Source organism: Ascaphus truei, chromosome 3 (genome assembly GCF_040206685.1).
Source record: "Ascaphus truei isolate aAscTru1 chromosome 3, aAscTru1.hap1, whole genome shotgun sequence".
Lineage (NCBI taxonomy): Eukaryota > Metazoa > Chordata > Amphibia > Anura > Ascaphidae > Ascaphus > Ascaphus truei.
The window spans coordinates 89,510,254-89,531,904 of record NC_134485.1 but is presented as its reverse complement, the minus strand read 5'-3'; the positions used below and the strand labels follow the sequence as shown (position 1 = coordinate 89,531,904).

At 42.0% G+C, this 21,651-nt stretch overlaps 1 protein-coding gene across 5 annotated transcripts in view; it reads right to left on the bottom strand.

Annotated features, from left to right (window-relative positions):
• PNPLA4 (patatin like domain 4, phospholipase and triacylglycerol lipase) overlaps nt 1-21,651 on the bottom strand; it is a 43,883-nt gene that overhangs the window by 9,168 nt on the left and 13,064 nt on the right. For all 5 annotated transcript variants that reach the window (XR_012800445.1, XM_075594559.1, XM_075594561.1 and 2 more), the window contains exons 3-6: nt 18,721-18,815; nt 18,407-18,542; nt 12,459-12,524; nt 2,074-2,226 (exon numbers count right to left, since the gene is read on the bottom strand). Coding sequence is in view for 4 of the 5 variants with exons in the window: in XM_075594559.1 (XP_075450674.1) it covers nt 2,074-2,226; nt 12,459-12,524; nt 18,407-18,542; nt 18,721-18,815 (450 nt within the window). In the remaining variant the exon portion in view is untranslated. The remainder of the gene's footprint in view (nt 1-2,073; nt 2,227-12,458; nt 12,525-18,406; nt 18,543-18,720; nt 18,816-21,651) is intronic.

Genomic DNA, 21,651 nt, shown 5'->3' with positions numbered 1-21,651 from the left:
CCAACTAAACCGGCATATAGATATGGCATCATAGTTGCCCCAGGGAAATGGAGATATATTAAAACTAAAATAAAAGAATTCCTAAGGAGCACACGGGTTTACCAAAGTATCACAATACATTTATTAAATTCACATAAAGTAAAAAACAAGGGAGGAGAGGGATTCAAAATGCATGACACCCTGCACGAATCCACTAATTATGTGTAGTGGCAAGCTGCAACTAAGTCAAAATGACGCCTGAGTGATAGCTAGTGATAGATGTATGCAGTTGGCAAAAAGGTTAGAGTTGTATACTCAGAAAATGACGCCTGTGTATGTGCTGCCAGAGCTTTACACTAAGGACCTAGTTAGGCCCCGATCCCTACTAAGACTAGTGTTGTAGGGAAGACCATAGATAGGGACCCTCCCTCTTAGAGATCCCTAACCCCGGTCACCGCATCGGACAAACGTCACGTGTTGACCTGCGGTCTGTGGTCTGGGACCAGGCCACAGGGCACATCAGAGACCTTAGGCAAGACACTGCAGCTAGAGCTTGCCTCTCAAGGCGGATCAGGACAAGGCGTGAGGGGAACTTTGCAGACCCCGCATCGTGGGACCACAGATGCGGCTCTGCTTATAGAAAATCTCCATAATTCTCTGGTCGTAGCCAGGAAGGTACCCAATGTGCACCATCACCATACAAGGGGGGTAGCACTACCTCACATTTTGGGTGGGCTTGCTTGTGTGGACATTCACTACTTTGGGGGAACCACACCGGGTGTTGGGTGGTGTGTGGGTATTGCATTGGGATTATTATATTGTTGTTGTTATATGTGTGGGTCAGTAAACATTGTTATATACCTGTGAGTGTATTCTTTATTACTGTGATTGGTTCCTCTGAGGGGTTATCCCGGCAACGCTGGGATCCCTCAGGTGGAGGCGCTGTACCGAAAGGGACTCTGACCGGCTAACACTGACATTATTGTTCCGTTCCTCCTTCATCCCCAGTTGCTATGGTAATTTGGACATTTAGTTACATACAGATGGGCCGTGATGTCATTGTCCACCATTTTTTAGTGCAGGAACAACATTTTAATATGTTACGAGGGATGATTTAGTTGGAGGACCGAAAATGTGATGACATAGTTCCCTTCAAGATGGTGCATGTATGCATATAAACTGTATTGTAATATATGCTATTTGATCACCTACCTAATGAAAAGCTATATGGTCCTGAAATGTCCTTTTGTGATGTTTGCGTGTTCCTGTTTGAATTAAAAGGCGATTGATTTTTTTAATATGAAGATGCTGCAAGTGCGTATTACTTGATGTCAAGAGTGTGAGTCTGTAATATTTAGATTTCTGTTCCCTACTTCGATTTTTAAATAAATTGTTCGATAGCCTCACCCCCTTCTTAAGTGCTGTTAATTTAAAACAATGGTCGCCTCTCCTGCTGGCGTGTTGTGTATACCCCGCTGCAGCGTGCAATGAGTTGTAATAACGTTGGCTACATCTGTGGTAGCTAAGAATAAAATCATTCCTACCTACAAATTGATTAAACATGTACACCAGTACGCTCCCTGTACTCTACCCTATTGATGGCTGCATTATTATTTCTAATAAAATGTTATAATCAAAACATGCTATACTGACATTGATTATTATTATTTTGTACAGTATGAACACATACAATCACACCTAAAGTGAAAAATACTGTATGTTGTGCTTCTGTACAAGACATCCTTCCAAAAATACTAAATAGCAGTGATTAATATTACCCAACTCCAGTTGGGTAAACCTAGGGAAAGGAACAAACTAATTGGTGATATTAGCAATGAGCTTGTGGGTCTTAATAAATTACTGTATATGTTCATAAATAGCCAAACATTTATAAGGTATTTAAAATAAAATAGATAATTTGATGGTTAACAAACTCTTGTAAAATCTTACTTTTATAAAATTCAACTGTCATTACTATTCAAAGAAAACATTATTTTCAGTTTAGAAAACAAGACTTGATTTTATCCATACCAATGGATAATGTTCTATATTGCTAATGCTGGCAACACAACAACATTCAACAAATAACCTTACCAGTATATCCTGCTTGGCAAGTTTAACATATAGATCTACATGTCCTTTGTCCTGTGGGCAGATGTCTTGTCGACCACAGAAAGGAGACACAGTCACTGTTCGACCCATAGGCAAAATGGGAAGACTGTTGGTAAAACCTCCATCACACCATTTCTGTAAAAAAAAGTTTCAAATGTGGTATATACAGTTATTTACCCCAACAAAGGAATTGTGAAAATAATGTAATTTTTTTTGTCAAGCTGGGTATTGGAACCGGAAAGAGATTAAGGGCCATATTTACATAATTAAGAAGTGCGATGCTATAAAACCACTTACGTCCCATTCAAGTAAATAAGCCATAAGGGACCAATTTATTAAGCAATGCAACTCAACAAGACTCTCTCTGGGACATGCACTAATGAGTCATATTTACTATGCTGTTTTGGAAGGTGGCTCATGTTGTAGCATGGTTTTGTAAAATGTGGCTGTGACAGCAAGGGGCCAGGGACCAGTAAAATCAGTGTTAAGCCCGGTCCCTGGCCCCTGTCCATCCTTCCTTGGGGCCTGCCCGGTAGCCCTTTGCATCCTATGTAAAAATGTATTCTTTATTCTTGTGTGTAATGTAATTGCAAGCAAAAAACACCAAAATGTGTTTTAATGCATAGCCAATGTCTCCGGACATGCAGGGTGGAGAAACACATTGTTGATCCCACACCTGGAAAAATGGCTATTGCTGGGACTGGAGGGAGAGGGGTGTGTCCTCAGGCCTGGGGAACTGGGACTGAGGGCAGGGTAATTATTCAGCTCAGACTCTGAGTCATCCATCTCTATAGGAGGGATCCAGCTGAGACTGGAACCTGATGTGTTTTAGTGTAAGCCCCAACTGACTCAAGTCTCAGTGGTTAGTTTGAATTTCCCACATCCCTGATTGGTCTATGTAGATTGCTCTGCAATTGGCCCCTGTAGCATTTGTACTCTGATTGGTAGCCTGCCTCCATAGTTTGAAACAAAGGTCAAGGTTTATGTAAAGAGCTTCCAATCTCACTTCCAGCGCTGTTTCTGATCCTGACGTAGATCCCAAGTGGTGTGCTCTGCAGCTTTTGCCAGACACCTGAAAAACAACGCTGGCAGCCTAATTGAGCAGGGATTTTGAAAGTGCTCCAGAGTGGTCTGGACGGTCTCTATCCCCACAGGAGTCGAAGCGAAACCCGGGTAAGACTTGGAAGTGGCACCTGGCACCTAGGTAGCTAGGATTCCCCCTGCATTCCCTGTTTTTGTGAGTATAGCTCTGATTTGTGTTTTTGTGCTGTGCTTGCTACAGTAGCTTTGGCTGGAATAAAAACGCTTTATTGAACTTCTTTCTCCTGTCTGGTGCCTGGATTCCTATGTTAAGTTCTGGTCTTCCGTGACAGTGGTCATACATGTAACATTGACAGGGGAAAATACCCTGTTCCTTCTTATAAAGCAGGCTGCCTGTAACGCCTGTATGCCCGCAGACCTGGCCAGTCCCCAGTACTGAGGTGGGTAAGGGTATAACACGCACCCACAGAAGTGAGGGCGTGCCCGGAGTGTGGTAAATTGCATTGCCGGGCCTAGTGAGTAAGAGTTAACGTTATACTTGCTGAGTCCGAGGTGCCAGAGGTCGGAGGGTTGATGTCCAAGAGCCAGAGTTCAGGGGCAGGAGAGAGCAGCGTAGTGATCTCCAAAGCCAGGGTTCAGGGGCAGGAGAGGGCAGCGTAGTCAAGTTCAAAGCAAAGTCCAAGTTCACACCAAAGGAATCCAAGCAGGGGCAGGGACAGGAACCAGAGCTGAAACAGACAAGGGAGCTAGGCATAGACACTGAACACACAGGAGCTACAGGAAAGCTATGCAGAGCAAGGACTGAGAGGACAGAGTGGGGTAATAAAGGAAGGAAGGCCAATAGGAGTGAGGGGTGGAGCAGAGGTTTGTCTGGGTATTTGCAGGGATAGGTCCGTGTGAGCAGGGGAGGAGACAGGGAGGTAATCCAGGGCAATTGCCTGCAACCGACGGGGGGCGGAGCCAGAGCATGGGGAAGGCTGATAACTAGATCGGGTGCGCACACCTTCTGTAAGGTTGTTATGCGCGCGCACCGACCGTGTGCCTGGGCGTGTGGCGTGCATCGCGGAAGACTGCTCGGCATGAGAGACAGAAGGGAAGGAGGGGCGGTGGAGCCAGGTACAGTAAGGGTTGGGGTGGCGGAGGCACGTCGAGGGGTGCGTGTCCCTCGATACATCACAAGCGATCGGGAGCATGCGCGTTCAGTGAGGCAGCCGCGCGCGTGCCCCGATCGTGTGCCTGGGTGTGCGGACCGTGCCGCGGAGGAATGGCTGGGAGAGGAGGAGAGAGAGTGGGGAAGTGGGGAACCGGGGCAGCTAGCCGCAGTGGGACCTGAGAGGCGCGAGTCCCCCGATCCGTTACACTGCCTCTGTCTGAGCCAGTTCTGGGGTTTCCAGTGTACCTATAGCTCGAGGTGCACTGGATTAGTTACCGGACTGCTAGCCCTATAACAGGGTTGAAACAAGAAAGTTGAGACCGCGCTTATCAGGAGACCTCAGCCGCCTGATCCTCTTCTTCCCGCTGCTCCAGTACTCTCTGGGAGAGTTGTCAAACTGGAAGTAAACTTATTCCACACTTAGGAGACGGTTAATACACTGCCCCCACAAGAAGTTATTTGCTTTTAAGTGTGGGATAAGTGTGGGATAAGTTTAGCATTTGAACCTCCCCAAAGAGAAACAATTGAAAGCACTGTTATGGCTAGGCAGCGGCTCCAGTGAGAGGATCAGTTTCTCCCTATCAGTCGGCTCCTGGTGCACTTCCGGTTTGACAACCGCGTGGTGTTCCGGGTTAGTTGGGGGAGGGGGGACTCTGCGGATCTTGCTGTGCTCTAATCGGGGGTGAGGGGATGTATTTGATCAAGTGCAAAACTTAACTGTAAGTTTTTAAGTTGCTTTATGTATGTTATTAAAATTGAACTATTTCTCTGAAGTCCTGCCTTCTCTGCGCTCCCTTCTTTTGTTTGACTATAACAGGGTTGAGACTGAAAGCTCAGGCAGACTGCAGAAGGGTGTAGGTGCAAAACAAAATGTTAATCTACTCGATACTGCCAAAATCCTGACTTTCTGTGAGCCTAAAGATTGACTGCTTTAACGCTTTGCTTACCAAAGGGGCCAGGGTACCAGAGTGCCAATCCCCTTCCAGCACGTTGCTATAAAGCGAGCACTCCTTGGGAGAAATCATATGATCACGGTGTGATTGACAGTGGGATCTGACAGCCATATCATGTTTAAGGCTCCAATGCAGCACAGAACATGATCTCCCATAGACAACAAACAAATCTCATATGATGTAGCTACTAAGTTATGGGACACCTGAAGTGCCAGACCCCATGACATAGTAGCTATGTCAAGGAGCACTCAGTGTTAAAACCAATCTTTTTGTTATTTTTCTTATTCTGCCATAAAGCCGTTTTAATTTGATCCAATAATGCTGTCCAGTTTGTCACTACAGTCCCCATAACAACGGAATGGTTTGTGAGACGATACTATAGGTTCAGACTTGAAGAAAGAATGAAGCAATGATTGCAAAACTAAAATCAAGCCGCTTTTTAAAAACTCTTAATTTATGAGGACATGCTAAATTATTTTTACACTATTTGTTTTACTCCTCCAGAAGTTTTCTGTTCTCACCCAAATACTTCCGGAGGATTTCATAACAAACAGTGTGATTGGGCTAAATAGGGCAAATTTATAATAATTGGTAACAAAAAAAGTTAGCCAATCTAAGAGGCATTGAGCCTTTAAATAAGACATGTAGCAGACAGAAAGATAAATTATCTGAAATTGACATTTATTTTTTCATCTGTGACCATCTAGGGACATTTATAAATGACCACCCCTATGCCAAAATGAAAGGTCATATTGATGACTACAGTACTTTCATACTGTATAAATAAAACTTAATAATAGATATAGTCTTTAACTAAATGTCAACCAAAAAAAAACAAAAAAGCATTTACAGTACAAAATAACAGAAAGGGACTTTTAGCAAGTAACAAACAATAAGAAGTATTATATAAAATGCAACAATACTGTGTGGGTAATATATCACTTTGTCCACACTCACTAGTGGTGTCATATTGTCAGAGACTGATATCCTTTAGCTTTTTCTGCAAATCCTATTATACAGTAGCTCCAAATATAAAAGCTACTGTGCCACAGAATTACATACAGTTTATATACGATTTAAATATATGTGCTAAAGAGCTTTTTGACTATGAGAAACAACCTATGATTTATTCACATTCTGTTATCTTGTATTTATGCAGTCCTGACAACAATCACAAAATCTTGCAGCAACTTTCTTAATAGCAAAAAAACACAACTAGTCACAAGCACAAATAACCGTTGCTTAATTAAAGAGAACATGCCACATGGATATATCATAGAACACATAGATGACCAATAAACACGTTGCAATGCCTAGGACTGGGTTCAAAGGTGGTTGGATGGATAAGACATTAGTTGATGGATATGCCAAAGAGTTGTGGATAAACAGTATCCACTCAGAGGAGGAAGGTGACCAGTGGAGTACCTTAGGAATCTGTATTGGAACCAATGCTCTTTAATGTCTTTATACGTGGCAATACAGAGTCTGGGAAGGAAAGAATGTCTTTTTGCAGACCTGCAACATGGTTGACACTTCAGGAGGAGTAAACTAAATTAATAATGAGAGACAGGGGGTGCCCAATGCTGCATCCAATTGACAAAACATATAAAGTAAAATACTTCAATAATAATAATTGGTTATTTAGTTAACCCTTTGGCCACGCTCAGTAGCTCTCTGGTTGACATAAATATATATTCACTTTGTGGTGGGTGTGGGAGTTTGAGCTTGCTGGGTATCTGTGTTAACCTATGTCTCTTTGGAGGCTGTGGCACCTCCCCCCAGAGCTCACTCCTCCTCCTTCACCCTTTTAACTTGGAAGGTCATTTCACTTGCTGCAGGAACAAGACCCATTATGGTTTTTTCCCCTCTCACAGAGGTAAAAGGAAGGGTTCACAGTGTAGTGTAGGACCTGCATTATTTTGGTTATACCTTGACGTTGGTATGCAGGCTTATGACGCCTTTGGCCAAATGGTTACCTAAATAACCAATTATTATTATTGAAGTATTTTACTTTATATGTTTTGTCAATTGGATGCAGCATTGGGCACCCCCTGTCTCTTGTTATATACAATTGCCACGCTCAGTAGCTCTCTGGTTGACATAAATATATATTCACTTTGTGGTGGGTGTGGGAGTTTGAGCTTGCTGGGTATCTGTGTTAACCTATGTCTCTTTGGAGGCTGTGGCACCTCCCCCCAGAGCTCACTCCTCCTCCTTCACCCTTTTAACTTGGAAGGTCATTTCACTTGCTGCAGGAACAAGACCCATTATGGTTTTTTCCCCTCTCACAGAGGTAAAAGGAAGGGTTCACAGTGTAGTGTAGGACCTGCATTATTTTGGTTATACCTTGACGTTGGTATGCAGGCTTATGACGCCTTTGGCCAAAGGGTTAACTAAATAACCAATTATTATTATTGAAGTATTTTACTTTATATGTTTTGTCAATTGGATGCAGCATTGGGCACCCCCTGTCTCTTGTTATATACAATTGCCACGCTCAGTAGCTCTCTGGTTGACATAAATATATATTCACTTTGTGGTGGGTGTGGGAGTTTGAGCTTGCTGGGTATCTGTGTTAACCTAAATTAATAATGATTTCAAAAGAGTAGCAGAATGGTCAAGAGTGTAGCGACTACAATTTAATGTCAAGATGTGCAAAACTGTACACTTGGGCAACAAAAATTCTGAGGCAGAATAAAGAAGTAATGGCTCTGTGATGTCATCCTGGGATTCACTATTTCAGTTGCTTGTACAGTAGGCAAGCAATGTACCAACGCAATGTGGAAAACAAATACGATTCTGGGTTATATAGGGAAAATACAGAATTAACAGCAAGGAGAGATATTGTTGTGACTTTATGGATTATTGGTAAATAAATAACCAAGAGCCCTTTGTTCGAATCTGGAGACACATTTCCCTTCACTGCAGATCGCGGTCTGTGCTCCACAGGAATGCAGAATGACGTAGCCACTACATCATGAGGCCAATGGAGTACTAGACACCATGATGAAGTGACTACTTCTTGGGGCACCCAAAAAGGTTACACAAAATCTAACTACAAAGAAAACAAAAAAACGCTTTTAGTTTCAAAGTAGTTTCCACACATGTTTTTCAAGTCGTATCATGATGATAATAAGAATAGGTAGGAGTTAGGATAAAATTACTTAAAACATAAAGCAAATCTCAGATTATCTTTAAAATAAATCCTTTATGGCCACAGCATTACTTCTAGTTTTGAGCACCTTGGAAAGCATAGTGTTGAAGATACTGTAATAGTGCAGTGGAGACACAGAAGTCATCCAGTTGCTGTAGGTAATGTTGTTTTGGACCAAGTCACTGGAGACTTCTGAGACCAATAGAAGATAAGGTAAGAATTGTGTTTGACAAAGACCACAACGAGAAAGAAATAAAGACAGAAGGAAATTAAGGCCCATATAAAAGTAAACTTCAACATTGAGATCGCTGTGTGTTAAGGGTAAAAACAAAAAGTTATTTTTGCTGCTGTATTTACGAAAGGTTTAGCGCTTAAATAACGCAGTGATGATTTAAATTTTATTGCAAAGATAATTCTAGCCTTAATTAAATGCCACGAATGCTAATTAACATGAGTAAATTATGAAAATGAGTATGCATTGACTAATTATATATGCAAGAAAATTAAATGTAAGAACTGCTACTTACCTATTCACATTACTCACTAAACTTTGAGCCCTGGCAATATTGTGCAACCTCCAAAATATAACACACATTTTTTCACCTACCCCAGGCTGGTGTTATGACTATCTTACCAAGGCATATAATGGCCTCTATAGACATGGGCAAGATACAACTATCCAACCTAGAATGGATGATTAAAAGTACATGATACAGTATTAACAAATGTTGAACTTCTTGATATGTTATCCTTTAGCAACCCATGACTAATTGCCCACTCGGGCTACTAAAGACTTAAAATGTGCACATGTAGATATGTTTTTGTGTTTTATTTGTAAGATTTTAAGATGTATATGATGAGCCCCTGTGGAGCCTAAAGGCTTTCCTTTGCCATTCATTGATTGGTAGGCTCAGACATCAAACGGGTTCAATAATTTTCTACCATACACTGTTGTTAAATTACCTATTACATAACCCTATGGTAGAAAAGTGTGGTCTCTCGAACCCTGTCCCCCACACCCCCCAACACACACAACTCCATCTTCAGCTCTGATTAATGCAGATTTCTATGAGTTTCTTTTACTAGTGTTATTTAACGCAGAATTACCACTTTTTGGTGTATGCAAATAAGATTGAGTGTAGCAGCCATTTATGAATACTCTACTTAATTCTTAGGAAATATAGAAGGAGTTTTTTTTTTTAAATTGCTGCAATTATAATATTTTATCATGCAAGTTGTTAACTTAGCAATATAGCCCTTTCATAAATCTAGGTTGAAAAGAAGAAAAAAAAAAAGAAAAGACACAATAACTTTTTACAGAGATGATTACATACATAAGAAACACAAGGATTAATTGCTCCATTGCTACTGTATGTCACAAAGCTACAAAGGTAAGTGATGAGTTTATGCACAAAGTTATAGGAGCTAATTCAACAGTCTGTGATGCATAAACACATAAGTCCTGCTGTCCTGCTGTTGTAAAAACCTGTCCTGTGAGCATAACGACATCCCAGCAGTGCCTCCAAATGTAGCCCTTGTACCCCCCTCCCTACGTGAGATTGAGGCTCTGCTGCGTATATAAAACAAAGGGGCTTTATTTGCAGTCACTGTAGATGGTACACCCAGCGGATGCCGATGGGTCACAGAGGATTCCAGGCCTCTGGATGGTGCTTGGCTCCCTTGGCATGGAGGCCTCTGATCTTTCTGCCTCCTCACCCCCAGAGGGTGGGAGCAGAACTCACACATCTCACCCCTAGGAGGGGGGAGACCTGGACTAACTATAATTTGGCACTTATTCTCTGAGACTCCAAAAGGGGAGGGCACAAGGTCTGTACCATGATTGGCTATACACAAACTCTTGTGGCACCACCTCTTCAGTCACTCAGAGTCAGCAAGAGAGGGGTCAACACCTGCAGGATAACCTGTCAAAGCCTAGAGCTCCTAAGGATTTACATGACAGGGGGTAGAGAGGCAGTCTGGATCAGCCATGCTACATATACAGCTCAACACCACTATAGCGCGATCCGCTACAACGCAGATCCGCATATAACGCGGTCTGAGTGTGGCTCCCGATTTATAAAAATCTCCAAGGGTTTTTTTTTAATAACATTCAATGCTTTATTAACATACCCGGCATTTGCAGCTCTCTCCTCTCTGCAGCTCTCCTCTCCCTGCTTCATCAGGCTGCGTCCACGTGCACGGCTTTCAACTTTCGAGCACAGAGGGTCACATGACCCTTTTCTGACCAATGACAGCACAACAGTGAAAACATTTTATATAATACACATGCAGGAATCAAACCCATGATGCTTCATATGCTAGTAGCAATTCACTAGCTGCTACACCACAGGGTTGGTGTGATGAACTTACTTTACTTTGGAGGAGCACAAGTGCTGCACTGTGTGGGGAACACCACGATGTGAGCCCCGATTCCAGGGTGCTGTCCTCCAGGGGGAGTGCCCCTGTCCGAAGCTCCTTTTCTCTGACCACCAGTGCCAACCAGGGTGCGGATCGGCCGCTGTCAGACCCTGTGGTGGTTCCTGTGGTGGCCTCGCCCGAACGAAGATCGTCCGCGGCTGCGGAGGGTCTTCACGATGAAGAGGAGGTGCTACGTCCATGTCGGGAGGTTCATGTTACCGTATCAGCCCAGCAGAGCATCGCGGGTACGTCAGCCCAGCAGATCCTCGTGCGTGCTACAGCCCAGTAGAGCAACACGGGTGCGACCGCCCAGCCGATCATCGCGGGTGATGACACAGCCCAGCTGAGTGATGCGGAGGTGTACCGGCCGGTACCTTCATCGTTCCCGCTACAGAGATCAACTTGTCCCTAGTGGTGAGTAGTGCAGAGACTGTAGATGCCGACTGCACACTATCACGTAGTGGTACCAAGTAGCTGTTCTGCTACTTACGGCTCTCGGCCTAGACCGCCCTAAGGTTATTGGGGCATCGGGACTTTCTTCTTCCCCCTCGTAAAAGAAGGGACGCAGGACATTGTGGTGCCGGCCCAATCCCGTGCTACATCCCCTGTTCATACCCCAGCGCCCTGGGAAAAGGCCCTAAGGTTAACCGGGAAACATAGACCTCTGTCACGGCCACCACCATCCCTGGGATGTCCATGGACTTCCAGTGTCCTGTGAGTACAGTACTGTGTCAGCCTGCTGTGGGAGGTGGAGGTTTAAACTGGTGGGACCCTATGTTTCAGGGTCATGTGCCTCATTTGGGTAAGACTCAAGAAGTCTTCAAAGGAAGAAGAGTTTCTCTCCTGTGGCAGAGAGGGCAGTAGGAGCCAGCAGCAGGAAGGTCACAGAGCTGCAGTATAAAAGGGTAAGGAAGAGGCTCTTGAAATTGGGACGCTGCTGGGAGTGCACGGCAAAAAACAGTGTAATGTTTCACTGTGAGCTACATTACAGCAGCACCTACAGTAGTGATGTGTTTCGCTCTACCTAAATTTGCTGAAATATGTCGGTACAGTTATAACAGAATTGATGCTCTTGGGAAGGTCACAATACAAATGTGGATAGTTCATGTATAAAAATGCTATAATGAAGGTAAAGAGTCCAGGTGAGGAGACTCCGAAGAGCACAGCAGGCACAAGAGAAAAAAAAACAATAACCAGACTGGGATGCCAGCATTCTACTCGGGACTGTTTGCATACACAACCATTATACCCCATGCTTACCTCCTCCTCCTCCCCTCATATTGGTGCCGGTCTTCATTACAAGACACTGATGCCTAAGAGGCACTAATTTACACACCTGTATTGGATGTTTGCTACCAAGCGTTGGAACGGATATTCAGCACTGATTCCTTTCATTTATGCTTTCACAGTTTGCTTCATTATTGCATTCAATTGCACTTTGATATATCGTACTGGAGGAATTTGTTTTTTGCTATGCAACACTGATTCGGGATCTTCTATCCCTACATACATATACTGTACAAAAATGCTATGGTCAATTTATAACCCATTAAATTAATTTTATTAGGGAAAAGGTAAACTGAGTGGGGCTTAAGGGCTGGACCGGGCTTGTGCTCCACTTATAATAATAAATAATAACAAATATTACCTCTCCTTTATATTCCACAGCTTTGATTCCAGCATACACAGGCACAAAACTACTTGCCAAAAGTACCTGCAAGAAAAACCATAGGCATTATACTTAGATTGTAAACTCTCCAGGGCAGGGATTTGCTTTCCTATTTTTTTACTTTGTTGCACTTTTTGTATTATAATTCCCTGTACTGTATTATCTCTGTGTTAAGCACTAAGTATACTGTGGGTGCTACATAAATAAAGATATACAAAAAAACATTATATGCTTTTAATCAAATACAAGACTTCAGTAGTAGAATAATTTAACATATAATATTAATTATGGACATATAAAAGTTGTGAAACATGTAAACCTTAGTGAAAAGAAGAGAGATTGTTAAAATACCTGCACTATTAAAAATAACATTATTACCCCCTATCATAGGGGGAAATTGAAACCAAACAGATAAAAGTAAAAAAAGAATACACAACTCAAATATACAACTAACATATTTCTAAAGACAGCTATCGTCTTCAATGCCATACAAACGTGTTTTCACATTTGTGAAGAAAGCCAGTTTCAAACGCTTGAAGAACTTGGTTTTTGATTAAAGGTACTGAATTGTTGTGTCCAACGGTTATATAAAATACATTGGCAAATAGTTTTGAAATACTAATACTCAGAAACTCCCAGACTAGTTTTCCAATAACTTTTTATGTTGCTCTACTGTACTTGTTAGAAGCTGAAAAACACAATTTTTCTAGAACAGCTTCAATTCCAGATCACAGTCACCACTGAGAAGACCTCCTGTGATGTCCCTTATTGGACAAACAGTGCGGTCAAATTATTGTTTCGTGACAACTCTTAAACGTGACAGCTATTGTGATTTTCTAAAATGTGTATGGAAGTGTTTTCAAATGATATAGAATAGACAAATAAGCTATTTTTCTTACTCCATGATAGGCTTCAATTGAGCTACTGGGCTAACATAACTTCACGTTTTGAATTGTGTTGGGTTCTTCAGAGCTTGTTAAGCAGCATTACATTAAACATCCTGTGTGGTTTTTTTTTAGTTGTGTAGTATTTGATAACATTTACTGCATTTCTTTTTCTCCCACTCTTTATGCCCTTTTTAATTAGTTTTAATGAGTTAAGCTTCATTGGGATGCAATAGCAGCCATTTACAAAGGCAATTGGGTTGCAATAGCAGCTACTTCCTCTTTCAAAATAGGCGGCCATACTTTGAACCCTGGGAAGCAGAAGCTTTGCCGATTGATCACGGGGGAACAGATCGATCAGCAGCTTAGGTAATTACATTTCCTTAAAGCTATTTTTTTTTTAATGCAAACTGTATCGCTACTTTTAGTGACAATTTCAGTTATTACATGGAGACATATAATGCAATGGAAACACCTTTAGTGCTAAGAAAATAAACAATTTATTGGCAACATCAACAATAATATGTTATCTTATGTAGCACTGCATTGTATGGTGTACCAAGTATAGAAATATTGAGGATTACAGAATTTACAATCTTTGAGACACAGGGAGATAAAGTGACTAGCCCAAGGTCAAAAGTAGGCATAAATATTTGCACTAGGTTCACTACATATACAGTTACATACTGTAGTTACTTAGTAGATGAGGTTGAAAAAAGACAAATGTCAATCGAGTTCAGCCTATGCTAAATGTAGACAATAGATACGTATTCTATACTTGTATTTCAGTATTTTGATCCAGAGGAAGGCAAACAAAAAGCAGTGGCATATCATCCAATGTTGTCTCATAAGGGGAAAATTAACTCCTTCCTGAATTCAAATAATGGCAATCGGATTACTCCCTGGAACAACATCCTTCCCATGTTTACTTATTTGGTATATACCTGTATACTTTTCCTTTCTAAAAAGATGTCAAACATTTTTTGGAAGATATCTATTGTATCTGCCATCACAGTCTCCATGGGTAATGAATTCCAAATGTTAACTGGCCTTACTGTAAAACAGGGGTACGTAACCCATAGGTTGTGACCCCCTTGGGGTTGTTGGCAAATTTATGAGGATCGTCAGTCTCACCCTCCGTCAGCTTCCGTGACCCTCCCTGCTCGTGACTCTCTCCTCGGTCAGCCCAGCTGACGTTGTAGATGCCCGAATATGGGCATATCCATATTCAGGCATATCCATAGTTGAGCATATGCCATTATCCAGGCTGACGGAGGGACTCAAGGAGCAGGGAGAGAGTAAGTGAGACACAGAGACTGCTGCTGTAGTGGAAGTTTAACGCTGTAAGTTGTCATATTCAGAAGCAGGGACCCAGCAGAGTTAGTCCTGTAATGTTTTCTGTGCTATGGTGGGAGGGGAGGGGCTGCATGGGGGGGAGTGGGTGGGCGGGGGGGGGATTTGCAGTTAAAAAAAAGGTTGCGCACCTGAAAAGAACCCTTTCCTTTGTTGCTCAAACCTTAAGGGATGACCCTATGTCATTTGTACTGCCCTTGGGATGAATAGTTATTTGGAAAGCTGAATGTATTAACCCTGAATATATTTGTACTGTATATAGTTATCATATCCCTTCTTAGAAACCTCGTTTCTAATGTAACCAACTATCGTTTAATTAATTTTTCCATCCCTAGTAACTTTAAAGGCAGTGACATTAGCACAAGAAACCTAAGACTTCAAATCTTCATTTATTCTCTAAGATAAAATGGATAATAATGTTGATTATCATTTCTTCAGCAATCATATTGCACTTTCATTACAGCATCACTAATATATAAAATAATTAATTCATATTTTCTTTGCTTAGACCTCTGCAAGTGTTCCATCTGAAACAGTATATGTTCATATGCTGGCAATTTAAGACTGATATAATGTAATATGTACTATAAAATTTGCACTGTGATACCACACTAATTACCATTCAAATTAACAGTAGCCAACTTTTTTTGCAGTGCCACTGTATATCCATCAGAGTGTAATGGAGTCTCGAATATGGATCCCTACATGTATCCTTGAGTACCAATTTTTTATGATAATAGATTCAATATTCCATTGATATTACAGGTACATTCATTTGTGTTTCCGGACTCAATCATAGCACCTACAATGACAGTTGTTGCCTAAGGTTAAGTTTAAAGAGTTTTATGTTACATTCCTTCTAATACAGATGTAGTCCAACTTAATTTCTCCAGAACCACAGGAAAAAGTCAATATTCCCCGGATCTGTGGAAACAGCCGCAGGCAGTTCTGGCTGCTTCATTTTCTGTGGCCAGAAGCTTTCTCTGCTGTTTGGGTTTTCAGCTTTCAATTCCCCAGCAGACCCAGAGAAAGTAAGTAAGGCTACATCTATATACAGTACTCTGAAACTTAATTACAAGGCAGCAGTATGTTGTAGAAGGTGTTATGTCTATTCAATGTCCGACTTTTAACTCAATGTTAGCTATTCAAAACTGTACTGCTTAATTAAAAATAAAAGCGGCATTAAAAATGGAACAGATTAATCTTCCATTAACAATCATGATCTATTTAGGAAAATAACCCAGTCGTGTGCAGATATAAATGAATGTGGCCAGTGTAGGCTTACACAGTCACAAAGACAGCATATGTAGCATAAATATGACAGAATACTGCTTAGTAAATATGGGTCATAGTGCAACTCTGTGTTTCCCTGAGTGGCAGCTACATGTGGCAGCTGTCTTGTGGTAGACTGCAGCCACTGGCTCTAGAAGAGAGGTAAAGGTTGTGACTGGCATTTTACCAGACCAGCTTAACTTTTGATAAAGTGTGACTGCAGCAACAGAGTATGTGCCGGCCAGTACCTTGGCGGTAAGCAAATAAGGCACCCTAAGGGTGTCATGTCTGAGGTGGTGACAAAATGAAGCAAATGCTCCCCTTCCCAACCAAAAAAATGTTTTCACCTAGGTTCGAAGCAGGTTTCCTCCAGAGATTAACTGCATTACTTTCAGCTCAGCGGACGCCCTGTTTCCTGAGATACTTCCTGAGATAGCTTAAAGCTCCTTCGTCACGCGTCCTTCGTCACGCGGGTCAATAGGAAGCCGCAAGGGATGATGTCACAGCTTCCTATTGGCCCGTGTGACGTGGCAGCTTTAAACCTGCAAGGCTGCTACCGGCACCCCCTTCAGAGGTAAGTATCTCAGGAAGCCGGGGGATCCTTGGAGCGGAAATGAATGCCGTTCAGCTCCGGAGACCCCCTGCTTCAATCTTATAACTCTAAAAAAAGAAGAAGAAAAAAACGTGACAGGCTAAAAAAAAAAGGGGCAGCCTTATTTCTTGCCTAAGAGCGGCACATAACCTAGGGACAGGCCCAGAGGTGTTAATAACGGATACTAGATTTTAAGGAAACACATATCAAATTATCACCAAATGTCAATTGCCTTACACTGTTTTGGTTTATTAACCACTTTACTGCCAGAAAAATCTCTGTGAGTAGAAGGATAAAGTCAACCACAGTATCAAAGACATGACATAAAGACAAATGTGATTCCCTGGATACATCTTAGTAGTTAGTGCATGTGACTCACTTAAATCTCTCATGCAGTACTTAAATGGATGAGGGAAACATGTACTGTAAGTTCGGTCAAAGAATATTAGGTGTTGATAGAAAACACTGTGGCTTATTAGCAAGTGTATGTGCTGTGTAGACCGACTACTTCACTAGACTTCACTGAAGTAGGACATCTCTCTGCTTAGGCTTATAAGAAAGGATACCACATTACTCCAATTAATTGATATGAGCAGATGCTGACATTCTCACTCAGAAAAAAATGGTCAGAAAAAAGTTGGTTTGTCATATTAAGGGCCATATTTACTAAGCAGTCTTCTGCCATAAGGCACCTCCTGCAGCTGGAAGACACTGTACAGCCCATTGGTTGTTAAGGTTCTTCCAACATAGGAAGGTGTCTTATGGCAGAAGACTGCTTAGTAAATATGGGCCTACACTACTTACAGTACCATTTGTTACAACCCTTACAATAAGTTGGATCATACAAAGCTCCAGTGCATACCTGTATGTACTAAGGCCATTCTAAAATATGCACTTGAAGGGAAGTTATTATATTGTTAACTGTAACCCTACTTCTTACCAAACTGAATAGGGCATCTAAGGGGTCAATTCTGCACAGTCAGAAACGGTCATTCAGACCATTTACGGATGAAAATCTTCAGTGAATGGCTGCTGTGGCATATAAAAAATAAGACCCTATGGGAATGACTAGCCTTGATTTTGTGCCAAATTGGTCCTGGGAGAGACAGGGAAACGTATATAAAGCATAAGGCCCTAGGGGAATGACTAGCCTTCTTGATTTTGTGCCAAGTTGGCCTGGGAAAGACAGGGCCAATGAACTTTCTATAACAAATGAAGATGTCAAAGGAAGAATATTAAGTGTTTAAACAAATACATCTAAAAAGGTTTTTGTGTATGCAAAATGAATATGTTTTTGAAAGATTTACAAGTCATTCAACAGCAGTCAATATTTGAAAAAAATGACCATGGTATATACATAACACCACATGTCCTTAGCGTTACTGTTTGTTAATGACTGCAGTTGCTGACTCCTAACTCTTAATTACTCTAATACACTCTAAATTATAAGAACGCATTCTACTGTGGAAATTAGCCCTGGTTGGTTATTATAAAAAGTCATGCGGCAGAATGAACTGGAACATGTTTGTGTTAGTGCTTCCTTAAAGTTATGTGATCATCTAATATGATTAAGGGAACAGAAAATGCAAAAAGGCTGTTTAAAAAATGTTTCAGCACAAACATGAAATAAATAAAAGAAAAAGAAACAACATGAGCAGTGAAACACAGATTAAGAAATATAAATATTTCAACACTTGTGGTGTTTATAAATTTAGATTACTGTGCCTCTAGAAATGTGTGGGGCTTTATTAGGTGAAGGACAGCTCTTCAAATTTAATGCACAACCATATATTTCCATTTACCAATGTGAATGGCAACTTTGTTACCTTAATGAGCTCCTCCCTGGAGGCGAAATTTGAAACCATGCAATTTTCTCTGCTTTTGGTGTTGGTGATTGATATGTAGAGACAATTCTCAGCAATCTCATGAGCTTTAGGAGGAAGAATAGTCTCTATGCCTTCCCTATGGCAAAGAAATGATAAACATTACTCATCTTTAATTATTTAATACAGTACGCAATAAATATTTTAAGAAGTGCTCTGCATTTTACATGTAATGCAGAGAACCTGCTTCATTTCCACTGTTGTGTAAGATACATATTTTTTATTTAAAAATGAGACGACTGCATTTCAATGTATACCTTAAGCGTTTCATAATATCATATCTTGGCGTAACTGCCCCAAGGGTTTGCTTTCTAACTTCTTCTGACAGTGTGTAGATGAAGTCTTCGCTTTCCTAAAAACAATAGAGTTGGTAAGAATTATGTTTTCTTATCATGCTTCATGATCAAAAACTGTGAGATACAGTTTTAATAAAGACAAAATTGTGTGTTGTGCTAATCAATTGTATAAGTCATTGTGGAGTATCTAAAGTTAATGAAATAGGAATGAATTGGTTTGACACCTGTATCAACAATTCTGGAAAATCTATATAATCATTATGAAGCCAAGCTTTTCTGCCTCTTTTGTTAAATATTGCTATTATGTCAAAATGTCCAACATTTCTCCCTGTGATTGACATATTTTACGAATTTAAGTTTGTCATTCTATTTTCTTGGCATTCATGTCCACTGTGGCAGTGGTTAAGGGGTTAAGATCGGATAGTGCAACATTATAATAAAATACAAACTGTTATGGGATGCAGCAAGGTTATATGAACCTTACATGTTACACATGAATTGATCAATCAAAAGAATATATTTATTCTATGCAGAAAATCTTAATCTAATGGTGATTCTTTCCCTCAAAGAGTTTACAGTTACATGTTTAGTGCTATGAGAATGACATGACAAAGTAGTGGGGCAGTGGGTTATACAGACCAGATTTCCCAAGAACGTGTTTAAGCTTTGTGACAAGTACAGTAGTGACAGTGTATTATATTTCCTTTATAGCATATAACCCCATAGCAATCAAATGTACCTTACAGAATCCTTACAGTATATTAACTGTTAACTGTTCATGCAATGTCTATCTGTTGTGTATTGATCCTGGATCCTGTAGAGGAGATATTGCCCATTTGACGGACCTTTGCGGAGGTGAAAAGTGGGAGCGCTTGCTGGCATCAGTATTAACCCTTGTCCCGTATGCAGGTTGCGTGCTAGCAGGGTGCCGTACGTGACAAATGGCAAACGTTCATGCAATGTTCATGCAATATCTATCTGAACAAGCTCCTCACCCCTACCACATGTAGCACTTATCATCTGAGATCTGACTCCAAAAGATTGTTCATGGTTCCAAGGTTCAGTAAAGTATCCGGCCGCTCCTTCTCTTACCGTGCAACTCACAACTGGAACAATCTACCGGAGACTTTCACAGCCGCCACCAGTTGAAGTTCTTTCAAAACTAAAGCTGTCTCACATTTTAATCTGGTCTGTAACATTTACATACGCCTATAATATATACTATCTCTAACTGTGCATGCAATGTCTTGTATATAATATATACCGTTCACTTATGTAACTATGTATTTGTAACCATGTATTATTTGTCATCTTACCAGCAGGACATACTTGAAAACGAGAGGCAACTCTCAATGTATTACTTCCTGGTAAACATTTTATAAATAAATAAATAATATATAGGGCCTCATGCAGAGAGCATAGAATTTTCAAATTGGCGAATTTCATAAAAAGTAGCTTTTTTGGAGAGTTTTATTCTCCATATGCAGAAAAGTGCGAATTCTGCTATGTTTAACATGGATGCGTGTGGCGAGTTTGAATGGGAAAGATGCGCGCTTCAGAAATGTGTAAAAAAAAAATTGCGGCTTTTTTTTCCCCTTTGCTATAGGCGGCGAGCGCCATTTTATTGCCAACTTTTCCTGGCGCGGCAAAAATGAGAAAATCGCGCCATTTCCCTGGCGCGAACAGCCGCTACATGCCGTTCGTACCTCTCTGCATTCGGAGAGTTTTAAAAATGGCGAGATGGAGGTTCTCGCCAGCCGCGAGGCGAGTTTTAGCAATAGAAAAAACAAAATGGCGCGTTTTTCGTAACTCGCCATTTTCTGCCAGTTTCTGCGCGAAATTGTACAAAAAATGGCGAATTTTGAAATAACGATGCTCTCTGCATGAGGCCCATAGTGTATAATCCTGTTCACAATTGTAAAGCAGGGGTGTGAAAAGGTCTGGAGCTGCGCCCCCCTGCCTGCACCCCCCAGTTCTCACGCCCCCTTTACTTTTTTTGCCGGGGTCATGTGACGTGGCATCACATGACACCGGGGCATAATTTGACGCCGCATTGCCGTGGCGACGCGTCACACCAACCCTCTGAATCTCGGTAAATTGAGTTGCAGAAGTCTCGCAAGGTCCCCTGGTAGTTAATTTAAATACCTTGGGGAAGAGTGCGGGGCCTCTGCAACGGCCGCGCACCCCAGAAAGATCTTGCACCCGAAACCCTTATGTAATGCAATACCTTTATATATGTAGCCAGGTCCCCCCTTCCGTTGCGGACCCCTCTTCTCCTCGTACTCACTGCGGCCGTTCGCGGGGAGGTGTTGGGGCATGTGCGCGAGCAGCGCGCTATCCTAAGGATGTGGCCGGTTGCCGGGGACGCGTGCGGGCCGTTGCTAGGGCCGCGGTCGCATTGCGAAGGTCCCGGCGGCTCGCGGTGCAGGACGCCACCATGGCAAGTTGCGTTGCGCATGCGCAGTGATAAGCATGCTAATGCTAGCCTACCAGGGAAGGCTCTTGGAAGGGACTACAAGTCCCATGAGCCTCTGAGCGCCCCACGTGACGCCAGGGAGCCAATAGGGCTAGAGTATCTCCCTGCACAGAGGGATTGATACATTTCGCGGGCTCTGAGCACGTTAGTCAGTCGGCGCCAGGAGCAGCTAGGGGAAGGAGGTAGGGTGCAGGAGTCAGTGACTCCCTGCACTAGGCCAGCAGCCCCCTAGGCCCCAGATAGCCCTGAGTCACCAGTAGTTGAGTGTTGTAGGGACAGGCCCCAGGTTAGGAACCCTGCCCCTTACTACACAGAGTCAGTTAGGGACACAGCGGACGCTGCGCGTCAATCCAGAGCTTTGGGCTCAGACCTCCGCTACCGCTGCAGAGGCCATCCAGGTGGGATCGCCCCGGACG